We start from the raw sequence: 12,799 nt of genomic DNA on the forward strand, positions 1-12,799 counted from the left end.
CTAGTGACAGTGATTAAAGTTCAGGGCAAGGTATTGGACGGTGGCCAGCTAGTGGTGACTATTTAACAGTCGCATGGCCTTGCGATAGAAGCTGTTTTTCAGCCTCTCAGTTCCAGCTTTGATGCACCTGTACTTACCTCGCCTTCTGGATGGTTGCGGGGTGAACAGGCCGTGGCTCGGGTGGCTGAGGTCCATGATGGTCTTCCTGGCCTTCCTGTGACACCGGGTACTGTAGATGTCCTAGAGGCCAGGCAGTATGCCCCGGGAAATACATTGGGCAGACCACACTACCCTCTGGAGAGCCCTGTCTTTGCGGACGGTGCAGTTGCCGTAACAAGCGGTGATACAGCCCGACAGGATGCTCTCAATGGTGCATCTGTAAAAGTTTGTGAGGGTCTTATGGGCCAAGCCGAATTTGTGTGGGTGGACCATTTCAGATTGTCAGTGATGTGTGCGCCAAGGACTTTGAAGCTTTTCACCTTCTCCACTGCGGTCCCGTCGATGTGGATGGGGGAATGCTCCCTCTGCTGTCCACAATCAGCTCCTTTGTTTTGTTGAAGTTGATGGACAGATTATTTTCCTGGCACCACTCCCCCAGGGCCCTCAGCCCTTTCCCTGTAGGCTGTCTCGTCATTGTTGGTAATCAGGCCTACCACTGTTTTGTCGTCTGCAAATGAACGTGACGAACATGACCACGCAGTCATGGGTGAACAGGGAGTACACAAGGGGGCTGATCGCGCACCCTTGTCATGCCCCTGTGTTGAGGATCAGCGTACTGGAGGTGTTGTTGCCTACTTTCACCACCTGGGGGCAGCCCATCAGGAAGTCCAGGACACAGTTGCGCAGGGCGGGGTTCAGACCCAGGTCCTCAAGCTTAATGATGAGTTTGGAGGGTACTATGGTGTTGAAGGTTGAGCTGTAGTCAATGAACAGCATTCTTACATAAGTCATTGTCCAGATGGGATAGTGCAGTGTGCAGTGAGATGGTGATTGCATCATCTGTGGATCTATTGAGGCGGTATGCGAAATGCAGTGTGTCTAGGGTGTCAGGTGAGGTATGATCCTTAACTAGCCTCTCAAAGCACTTCATGATGACAGAACTGAGATAGGGAGAGGTTGAATATGTCCGTAAACACTCCAGCCAGCTGGTCTGTGCATGCTCTGAGGATGCGGCTAGGGATGACGTCTGGGCTGGCAGCCTTGCGAGGGTTAGCATGCTTAAATGTTTTACTCACATAGGCCACAGAGAACGAGAGCTTACAGTCCACGGCACTGTGTTTCCCTTGAAGCGGGCAAAGGTGTTTAGCTTGTCAGGTAGCAAGATGTCGGTGTCCGGTGGCTGGTTTTCCCTTTATAATCCGTGATTGTCTGGAGTCCCTGCCACATAGGTCTCGTGTCTGAGCTGTTCAATTGCGACTTCACTTTGTCTCTGTACTGACGTTTTGCCTGTTTGAATGCCATACGGAGGGCATAACTGGACTGTTTGTACTCAACTATATTCCCAGTCACCTTGCCATGGTCAAATGCGGTGGTTTTGCAAGAATGCTGCCATCTATCCACAGTTTTAATAGTCACAGTGGGAACAACATCCCCTATGCACTGCCTGATGAACTCAGTCACCGTGTCAGTGTATACGTCAATGTTATTCACAGAAGCAACCCGGAACATTTCTCTGTCCGCGTGATCAAAACAATCTTGAAGCATGGATTCCGATTGGTCACACCAGCACTGAATAGTCCTTACCATGGCTACTTCCTGTTTTAGTTTCTACCTATAGGAAGGGAGGAGCAGGATGGAGGCGTGATCTGATTTAGGCCGGGAAGGGCCTTGTAGCCATCCCAGAAGGGAGAGTAGCAATGGTCGAGAGTTTTTGAAGCTCGCGTGACGCAGATGATGTGTTGATAAAACTTCAGTAGTGCTTTCGTCAGATTTGTTTTATTAAAGTCCCCAGCTACAATAAATGCGGCCTCAGGATATGCGGTTTCCAGTCTGCACAAAGTCCAGTGTAGTTCCTTGAGAGCCGTCATGGTATCAGCTTGAGGGGGAATATACATGGCTGTGATGATGACCGTGGAGAATTCTCTCTGGAGGTAATGCAGACTGCATTTGATTGTGAGGAATTCTAGGTCGGGTGAACAAAAGGACTTGAGTTCCTGTACATTACCACAATCATACCATGAGTAGTTAATCATACACATCTGCCTTTCTTTTTCCCGGAGAGTTCTTTATTCCTGTCTGCGCGATGTACAGCTGGCTGTATGGACAGGGACAGTATGGAAGGAGATCCTCGCCCTGACCTTGTCTACTTTATTGTCCAGGCACTGAACATTAGCGAGTAATATACTCGGAAGCAGTGGGTGGTATTAACGCCTCCACCGGCCAGCATCTTGGAGCAGTCACTGGGATAAGTGGAATTGCCTTGGGGGGTAAGAACAAAGGATCAAATTCAGGAAAGTTGTTTTCTTGCAAAAATGCTTGTGAGTTACCGCCGCTTTAATGTTCAAAAGTTATTTCTGGCTGTATGTAATAATGCAAAGGATGTTCTGCGCTAATAAGGTGAGAAATAACATAAAAAGGAGCCATGAACAGGGCGACCATGTCTATCAGCGCCATCTTGAAAGCTATGCAAGGGGAAATAGATTATAAGCCTTGAGAGGCACCTAAGGGTAGAATAATGACAAGCCATGATGTCAACTGTCACACTCTGGCAAAACAGTTATCTGTGGAGGGAAAACACGGTAGATCCATTCTGCTACTCAGTTCAATGGTAGCAGCTGGAAAGTTAGTGTCAGTCTGGTTGGCAGATGGAGTGGAGGAGGATAAATGGAGGGTTGTGAAGGGAGAGAACAAAGCTACTGTATCAGAGAACATTGTTTGACAGATGATTCCTCAATGAAATGTTACACTATTTAAAAACGTTTTGTCTTCATATTTTTTACTAGTTAGAGTGAAACAGAGCGCACCATCAGTGTGGAACTTAAACAGTGCCTACACATCGTTTTACATTTACATTTACATTTAAGTCATTTAGCAGACGCTCTTATCTAGAGCGACTTACAAATTGGTGCATTCACCTTATGATATCCAGTGGAACAGCCACTTTACAATAGTGCATCTAAATCTTTTAAGGGGGGGGGGGGGGGGTTACAAGGATTACTTTATCCTATCCTAGGTATTCCTTAAAGAGGTGGGGTTTCAGGTGTCTCCGGAAGGTGGTGATTGACTCCGCTGTCCTGGCGTCGTGAGGGAGTTTGTTCCAACATTGGGGTGCCAGAGCAGCGAACAGTTTTGACTGGGCTGAGTGGGAACTGTACTTCCTCAGAGGTAGGGAGGCGAGCAGGCCAGAGGTGGATGAACGCAGTGCCCTTGTTTGGGTGTAGGGCCTGATCAGAGCCTGAAGGTACGAAGCTCCGTAGGCAAGCACCATGGTCTTGTAGCGGATGCGAGCTTCAACTGGAAGCCAGTGGAGAGAGCGGAGGAGCGGGGTGACGTGAGAGAACTTGGGAAGGTTGAACACCAGACGGGCTGCGGCGTTCTGGATGAGTTGTAGGGGTTTAATGGCACAGGCAGCCCAGCCAACAGCGAGTTGCAGTAATCCAGACGGGAGATGACAAGTGCCTGGATTAGGACCTGCGCCGTTTCCTGTGTGAGGCAGGGTCGTACTCTGCGGATGTTGTAGAGCATGAACCTACAGGAACGGGCCACCGCCTTGATGTTAGTTGAGAACGACAGGGTGTTGTCCAGGATCACGCCAAGGTTCTTAGCGCTCTGGGAGGAGGACACAATGGAGTTGTCAACCGTGATGGCGAGATCATGGAACGGGCAGTCCTTCCCCGGGAGGAAGAGCAGCTCCGTCTTGCCGAGGTTCAGCTTGAGGTGGTGATCCGTCATCCACACTGATATGTCTGCCAGACATGCAGAGATGCGATTCGCCACCTGGTTATCAGAAGGGGGAAAGGAGAAGATTAATTGTGTGTCGTCTGCATAGCAATGATAGGAGAGACCATGTGAGGTTATGACAGAGCCAAGTGACTTGGTGTATAGCGAGAATAGGAGAGGGCCTAGAACAGAGCCCTGGGGGACACCAGTGGTGAGAGCACGTGGTGAGGAGACAGATTCTCGCCACGCCACCTGGTAGGAGCGACCTGTCAGGTAGGACGCAATCCAAGCGTGGGCCGCGCCGGAGATGCCCAACTCGGAGAGGGTGGAGAGGAGGATCTGATGGTTCACAGTATCAAAGGCAGCCGATAGGTCTAGAAGGATGAGAGCAGAGGAGAGAGAGTTAGCTTTAGCAGTGCGGAGCGCCTCCGTGACACAGAGAAGAGCAGTCTCAGTTGAATGACTAGTCTTGAAACCTGACTGATTTGGATCAAGAAGGTCATTCTGAGAGAGATAGCAGGAGAGCTGGCCAAGGATGGCACGTTCAAGAGTTTTGGAGAGAAAAGAAAGAAGGGATACTGGTCTGTAGTTGTTGACATCGGAGGGATCGAGTGTAGGTTTTTTCAGAAGGGGTGCAACTCTCGCTCTCTTGAAGACGGAAGGGACGTAGCCAGCGGTCAAGGATGAGTTGATGAGCGAGGTGAGGTAAGGGAGAAGGTCTCCGGAAATGGTCTGGAGAAGAGAGGAGGGGATAGGGTCAAGCGGGCAGGTTGTTGGGCGGCCGGCCGTCACAAGACGCGAGATTTCATCTGGGGAGAGAGGGGAGAAAGAGGTCAAAGCACAGGGTAGGGCAGTGTGAGCAGAACCAGCGGTGTCGTTTGACTTAGCAAACGAGGATCGGATGTCGTCAACCTTCTTTTCAAAATGGTTGACGAAGTCATCCGAAGAGAGGGAGGAGGGGGGGGGGAGGGGGAGGAGGATTCAGGAGGGAGGAGAAGGTGGCAAAGAGCTTCCTAGGGTTAGAGGCAGATGCTTGGAATTTTAGAAGACTCTCTCTGTGACCACAACATTCCACACTACTGCTGCCTCTTCTCTCCACTCATTACCACAATGCACTGACTACCCATTCACTATCATACAGACTCAGGAGGTTTACAGTCATTATCACATAGTCCCATGCCAAGTGATGGCTTCCTGGTAAAGAGGAAATGGTCACCTCCGGACAGCCGTGTGCAATTCAGGGGTTATTATGGGCATATCCTGTGAGCACAGTTGCCATAGGAACAATCTGCTGAAATCCAGATAGGGGGTATACCTTTTTGAACAGAGAGAGATAAACCTTTAAACCTTTACAAACTATTGCTGTAAGTTTCTGTTCCTGAAACCTCTCCAACTGATTAATGTTACAACCTTACAATCATAGTAAAAGGTTGGTTCTACAAAAGTAGTTTTGTCATGTACTTGTCAATATTACACATGTTCCCGGGCATTCCCCCAATACCATTAATGTTCTGTGCTATCCAGGATCCTTGGGACGTCCCTACCATATTAAATTTGAAATGTAAAAAGGTAAGGGGGAAGGTTAGGGTAAGGTGAGGGTTACGGTTAGGGTTAGGCTTTAGGGTAGGGATGTTCCAAGTATCCAGGATAGCACTGACCATATGATAATGGGACAACTTATTGGAGAATCTGCCTGTTGCTTCCTCTGCAGCTCTTCACCTTGCCCCGCTGATGGAACATGTATCAGGCTGTCCCCCAGGATTCTCGAAAATTGAGAAAGATTGCATCGGTATGTACATGTCTGTCTTGTATGATATCTTCTATATACAGTTGAAGTCGTTTACATACACTTAGGTTGGAGTCATTAAAACTCGTTTTTCAACCACTCCATAAATTTCTTGTTAACAAACTATTGTTTTGGCAAGTCAGTTAGGACATCTACTTTATGCATGACACAAGTAATTTTTCCAACAACTGTTTACAGATTATTTCACTTATAATTCACTGTATCACAATTCCAGTGGGTGAGAAGTTTACATACACTAAGTTGACTGTGCCTTTAAACAGCTTGGAAAATTCCAGAAAATGTTGTCATAGCTTTAGAAGCTTCTGATAGACTAATTGACATATTTTGAGTCAATTGGAGGTGTACCTGTGGATGTATTTCAAGGCCTACCTTCAAACTCAGTGCCTCTTTGCTTGACATCATGGGAAAATCAAAAGAAATCAGCCAAGACCCCAGAAAAAAAACTTGTAGACCTCCACAAGTCTGGTTCATCCTTGGGAGCAAATTCCAAACGCCTGAAGGTACCACGTTCATCTGTACAAACAATAGTACGCAAGTATAAACATCATGGACAACACAGCCGTCATACCGCTCAGGAAGGAGACGAGTTCTGTCTCCTAGAGATGAACGTACTTTGGTGCTAAAAGTGCAAATCAATTTCAGAACAACAGCAAAGGACCTTGTGAAGATGCTGGAGGAAACAGGTACAAAAGTATCTATATGCACAGTAAAAACAAGTTCTATATCGGCATAACCTCAAAGGCCGTTCAGCAAGGAAGAAGCCACTGCTCCAAAACCGTCATAAAAAGCCAGACTACCGTTTGCAACTGCACATGGGGACAAACATTGTACTTTTTGGAGAAATGGCCTCTGGTCTGATGAAACAAAAATAGAACTGTTGGCCATAATGACCATCATCATGTTTGGAGGAAAAAGGGAGAGGCTTGCAAGCCGAAGAACACCATCCCAACCGTGAAGCACGTTGTGGGGGTGCTTTGCTGCAGGAGGGACTGGTGCATCACAAATCGATGGCATCATGCGGTAGGAAAATGATGTGGATATATTGAAGACATCAGTCAGGAAGTTAAAGCTTGGTCACAAATGGGTCTTCCAAATGGACAATGACCCCAAGCATACTTCCAAAGTTGTGGCAAAATGGCTTACAAAGTCAAGGTATTGGAGTGGCCATCACAAAGCCCTGACCTCAATGCCATAGAAAATTTGTGGGCAGAATTGAAAAAGCGTGTGCGAGCAAGGAGGCCTACAAACCTGACTCAGTTACACCAGCTCTGTCAGGAGGAATGGGCGAAAATTCACCCAACTTATTGTGGGAAGCTTGTGGAAGGCTACCTGAAACATTTGACCCAAGTTAAACAATTTTAAAGGCAACGCTACCAAATACTAATTGAGTGTATGTAAACTTCTGACCCACTGAGAATGTGATGTAAGAAATAAAAGCTGAAATAAATCATTCTCTCTACTATTATTCTGACATTTCACATTCTTAAAATAAAGTGGTGATCCTAACTGACCTAAGACAGGGATTTTTAATTGGATTAAATGTCAGGAATTGTGAAAACTGAGTTTAAATGTATTTTGCTAAGGTGTATCTAAACTTCCGACTTCAACTGTATATCTCTATTATATTTTAAATGACCATTCCCATTCCCCAACCATTCTACCTCTCTTCACACTTTCTCAATGCCTCTGTTTTTGACCCCAGATGAGGATGAGTGTAATCCTCCTAGTGATTACTATGACGATGACCCTGTAACACCACAAATCTGTGGTGAGAATGCAGCATGCATCAACACTGAAGGAAGCTTCTACTGTCAATGTGCTCTTGGGTTCAGATCATCATCACAGCGGATGAACTTCACAGCTGCCTCACCTGAAAAATGTATAGGTAAACAACTCTCTTTTTTAGTTACCTTATAGCATTTCTATACATTGCAGTCCTGGCCAGAGAACACAGCACTGCTGCAATTTTGGAATCCATACACTTATTCACTATAGTGACTATACTGTACTGAACAAAATATAAACGCAACATGCAAAAATTTAAAATAATTTACTGAGTTACAGTTCATATAAGGAAATCAATCAATTGAAATAAATAAATTAGACCATTATCTATGGATTTCACATGACTGGGAATACAGATATGAATCTGTTGGTCACAGATACCTTTAAAAAGGAAGGGGCGTGGATCAGAAACCAGTCAGTATCTGAAGTGGCCACCATTTGCCTCATGCAGCGCAACACATCTCCTTCACATAGAGTTGATCAGGCTGTTGATTGTGGCCTGTGGAATGTTGTCCCACTCCTCTTCAATGACTGTGTGAAGTTGATGAATATTGATCGGAACTGGAACACGCTGTCGCACACGTCGATCCAGAGCATTCCAAACATGCTCAACATGTCTGGTGAGTATGCAGGCCATGAAAGAACTGGGACATTTTCAGCTTCAAGGAATTGTGTACAGATCCTTGCGACATGGGGCTGTGCATTATCATGCTGAAACATAAGGTGATGGCGGCTGATGAAGGGCACGTCAATGGGTCTCTGGATCTCGTCACTGTATCTCTGTGCATTCAAATTGTCATAGATTAAATGCAATTGTGTTCGTTGTCCATAGCTTATGCCTGCCCATACAATAACCCCACCGCCACCATCGGGTCACTCTGTTCACAACGTTGACATTAGCAAACCACTCGCCCACACAACGCCATACATGCTGTCTGCGATCGCTATGCCGGTTTGAAGTACTGCCAAATTCTCTAAAACAACATTGGAGGCGGATTTTGGTAGAGAAATTAACACCAGCTCTGGTGGACATTCCTGAAGTCAATTGCACGCTCCCTCAAAACTTGAGAAATCTGTGGCATTGTGTTGTGTGACAAAACTGCACATTTTAGAGTGGCCTTTTATTGTCCGCAGTACAAGGTGCACCTGTGTAATGATCATGCTGTATAATCAGCTTCTTGATATGCCGGATTATCTTGGCAAAGGAGAAATGCTCACTAACAAGGATGTAAACAAATTTGTACACAACATTTCAGCTCATGAAACATGGGACCAACAGTTACATGTTGCGTTTAAATTTTTGTCCAGTGTATATTCTACGTTTGCATTTGAGGTGTGACTGACTATTCCTTTCTCTGTGCCTCAAGACATCAACGAGTGTTTGGAGAATAAGGACACCTGTTGTCCCAATGCCGAGTGTCACAATGTGTTAGGGTCCTACTCCTGCATCTGCAATGAGGGGTTTGTCTCCAGTACTGGAGCGGAAAGTTTTACATTTGGCCAAAGAGCCACGTGTGAAGGTAAGATGCCAAAGAAAACTGGTGATAACACTAAATATCAAAAGATGTGTACATCCAGAGAGCATATCAGGCATATACAGGATGTCATCATGTATGAAATGGTGAGAGTTTCCTTTTCCTAATGGTGTTTTTTACCCACATGTAGATAGAAACGAGTGTGTGGACGACAGCACAATTTGCGGGAAGCATACACAGTGCGTCAACACACCAGGCAGCTACTCCTGTGTCTGCAATCCAGGGTTTGGCCTGAAGTCTGGCAAAGCTCAATTCACAGAGAATGGAGAATCATGTGAGGAAATAACAGATCAGAAAGCCACCACAGACCAGACAGCAACCACAGACAGTGAGGATGCTCAAGGTGCTAAAGGTATGGGAGGAATTGTATTATCACCCTGGATGGGTTTTCTAGAAATCCTGGTTGGAGGCCTCCAGATTTCCTGCTAATTCCAGGAATCTTCCAACCGGGATTTGGGGAAAACCTGGGAATTTTTAGAAAGTTAAATAATGTTTTATCTATACCCCTTGATGTATTTTGCTCAATTGCGCCTCTTCCTCATGAAGCACCAGATATTAATTTATTTATGACCAGAATGTGTAATTGATATTATGTGAATTGATCAGTTTTAGGTAGATCTGAACATCTTATGAAAATGTCACCTGTGCTTTCTGTCATTCCTTTGTAGACTTGTGTAAAATAAATAGGTTTATCTGTGGAGGGAATGGAACGTGCCATAATGCCGCCAACAGTGGCCATCGGTGTGCGTGCCATGCAGGATTCACCAACTACGGAGACCCACAGGGGAGATGTACTGGTGAGAATCACATTTATAGATCATCATTCTCATTGAGATGGAGCTGTTTCAACATTCACATTTCAATACTTCCGCTGCATGATCAAGTTGTCATCACTTCATCAATAATTTCATATAAAAATATACAGTATTTTCATTTAAGATACCTTATTCACTCATCTCTTCTCTTTCCATAGAGTTGAACTGTGACACGTTTGCGAGTGAGAAGCATCTTAAGATGGTAAGCCACATGAGTATACAGTGTAATGATTCACACCTACAGGTATCTGCAGAACAAAATACAGACTAACTTCCTCCTCTCTCTACCCCCCCCCCCCCCCCCCCCCCCGCCTGCTCTCTCTCTCCTCACTTTCTCTCCTCATCCCTCGTTCTCAGGTCATCCCAGGTCTGCAGGATGCTGTGGCCCTGATGAGGACCAGTTGTCTGGAGTTGAGTGAGAGTAATACGGCAGAACAAGTCGATGGAGAGGCCCTGCTAGAGGTACTACTGCTTGTTTATATATTTATATTTGAGGCCCTTACTTATATTTGAGGCCCTTATTTATATTTGAGGCCCTTATTTATATTTGAGGCCCTTACTTATATTTGAGGCCCTTATTTATATTTGAGGCCCTTACTTATATTTGAGGCCCTTATTTATATTTGAGGCCCTTATTTATATTTGAGGCCCTTACTTATATTTGAGGCCCTTACTTATATTTGAGGCCCTTATTTATATTTGAGGCTCATTATAAACCAGGCATCCATCATAGAGATGTTGACATATGCAGGTTCAGACTCAGCCCACACACATTAAGGAAAGGATACATGCAGTGAAACAATGACTGATGACCAGCACTGTTGGTACATCTAGCTTATAATGGAAACTAGCCTCCTTTCGATGTATGACTTCTAAACATAGCATTGTGGTTAGTGTATGCCAAATATATAGTCATGTACATTTCGGAATTGGCCCTGACCCTGCTGTATATAACATTCTTCTTCTTTTTTTCTTCTTCTCTTATTTCTTGTTTTTATTTCATTTATTTATTTAATCAGAAATACTATTTTGATATTGAATACTGCAATGTTGCATAGGGCTTGCAAGTTAAGAATTTCACTGTACTTGTGACAAATAAAAGTCTCAGCCTGTCTGACTGTGTCTATGTAACCCCTCATCCCCCACCTCTCTCCTCTCTGTAGACTCTGTTGTCTGCTATAGACAGGCTCCTGTCTCGCGGGCCTCTGAATAATAACAAGGAAGTGAGTGTCTTGCTGGACCTGGTAGAGACTGCTCTGAGAATAATCGGACCTCTGCTGAAACACCCCGAGACCAGGAGGTTCAAAACTCACACCGGTAGGAGAACATCCTGAACTCAGCCATGAGTCCAGACAACATAAACTCAGCCATGATTGTTTGGGCTTTTGAAGCCACCTAATGGAAGGCAAGCTGTTATAACTTCCTTCCTAGAATATGTTCATTTGTGGCCATTTTTGAATAGCTTACAAAGTTTTTCATTAGGTTATATGGGTCACATTTCATTGCATAATTTGCTGCGCACAAGTCTGCCTTTCTAGCAGATAACCATTCTGAGAGTTGTAACATCTCACTTACTGTAGGCCTGTTTGTGAAGATGTGAATGTATTTGCTTCCAGAGGTGGAGCTGTTGGTGCAGAGAAATGCCTCCTCACCCCAGGGACCCCTCACCTTGTCCTCTACACACGCTCAGCTAGACAGCCACTGGGAGACTGCTGCTGGAGACACCTCCTACCCAGGTTACCATCTTGATCATCCTCATCTTCATGATCAGCTTCAACACTGCCATCATAATCCCACCACAATCATCAGAACCAATCTTTATAATGTAATGATATAATGTTAAATGAATGTACACAGTGTACAATCTCCTAGACTTAAACATTTGCTTTCTCAGGATTTGCAACGGTGTCCCTGCTCAGCTACAAGGGTCTGGAGACATCCACCAACAATTCCTTCTCAGGGCTGAAGGCACAGGAGGGCCACAGCTTCCAGATCAACTCCAAAGTGGTGACGGCCACCATTAGTAACAAGGACACATCCTTTCTCAAGGAGCCAGTCACATTCACCTTCTCCCATTTGAAGGAGGTGAGGAGCAAAAACATTACCCCTCTATCCCATTATGATGGTTTATGTGAATGTGGCAGTATCAAATCTTCTTCATATGCTGCACTATATTTCAAGATCTATGCAGACATCTGAATGAACCTGCTTGGCTTTTTCTTGGATGGTCACTATGTGAAGTGTCCTGGACTACCATGGTTTTTCGACTTCTCTTCTATGGTAATTATGAATGTTGTTTCCCAGTCAGATGAAGGGAGCTACACCTGTGTGTACTGGGATGCTGAGTTGGGAGAAGGGACCTGGTCTGATCGAGGCTGTTTCCTGCTGCAGTCCAATGCCACCCACACTGTGTGCTCCTGCTACCATCTCAGCAGCTTTGCTGTTCTTATGGCTCTCTATGAGTTCAAGGTGAGGGGGATTTCTCTTTTAGTCTAGCTGTACTTCTGCTGTAAGATAGAGCAGGAACAATGCCTTTTCTAATAGTTTCATTTCACTTTCTATGTACTTGTGCAATAGGATATTGTTTGGCTTTTAAAAGTTTGCATTCATTTGAGAACAGTGAATCCATTAAGATTTGTTTTGTTTTAAATTTGTTCTGTGTCTTGCCTGGCTAGATAGGGCTCCATTATTATTTCTCCAGTGGCATGTTGTCTATATTATTAAGACACATCCATGAAAGTTGTGTCAGTTACTGTGACTCACAGGAGGTTGGTGACACATTAACTGGGGCTCGTAGTAATGGAGTGGAATAAGTGGAATGGTATCAAACATATGGTTCCATTTTACCTGGGAACTTTCTTAACAAAAACTAAGGACATAACATACTTTTCTTACACAATACAGGTTCAACTGATCCATTTATCATATGGGAGGCCAATCATTTGAATCTTCATCCCCCAAAAATTGGTCAACAGAGA

General features: G+C 45.0%; 1 protein-coding gene across 2 annotated transcripts in view; it reads left to right on the top strand.

Annotated features, from left to right (window-relative positions):
• The window catches only part of LOC120034529 (adhesion G protein-coupled receptor E1-like), a 59,442-nt gene that overhangs the window by 36,269 nt on the left and 10,374 nt on the right, over window positions 1–12,799 (top strand). For both annotated transcript variants that reach the window (XM_038981121.1, XM_038981122.1), the window contains 11 exons: window positions 5,591–5,668; window positions 7,389–7,571; window positions 8,839–8,991; window positions 9,137–9,358; window positions 9,675–9,803; window positions 9,980–10,023; window positions 10,179–10,283; window positions 10,985–11,138; window positions 11,438–11,557; window positions 11,716–11,906; window positions 12,126–12,290. In XM_038981121.1, the coding sequence (XP_038837049.1) occupies window positions 5,591–5,668; window positions 7,389–7,571; window positions 8,839–8,991; window positions 9,137–9,358; window positions 9,675–9,803; window positions 9,980–10,023; window positions 10,179–10,283; window positions 10,985–11,138; window positions 11,438–11,557; window positions 11,716–11,906; window positions 12,126–12,290 (1,544 nt within the window). The remainder of the gene's footprint in view (window positions 1–5,590; window positions 5,669–7,388; window positions 7,572–8,838; window positions 8,992–9,136; window positions 9,359–9,674; window positions 9,804–9,979; window positions 10,024–10,178; window positions 10,284–10,984; window positions 11,139–11,437; window positions 11,558–11,715; window positions 11,907–12,125; window positions 12,291–12,799) is intronic.

This window comes from Salvelinus namaycush, chromosome 41, assembly GCF_016432855.1.
Source record: "Salvelinus namaycush isolate Seneca chromosome 41, SaNama_1.0, whole genome shotgun sequence".
In the NCBI taxonomy this organism is placed as follows: domain Eukaryota; kingdom Metazoa; phylum Chordata; class Actinopteri; order Salmoniformes; family Salmonidae; genus Salvelinus; species Salvelinus namaycush.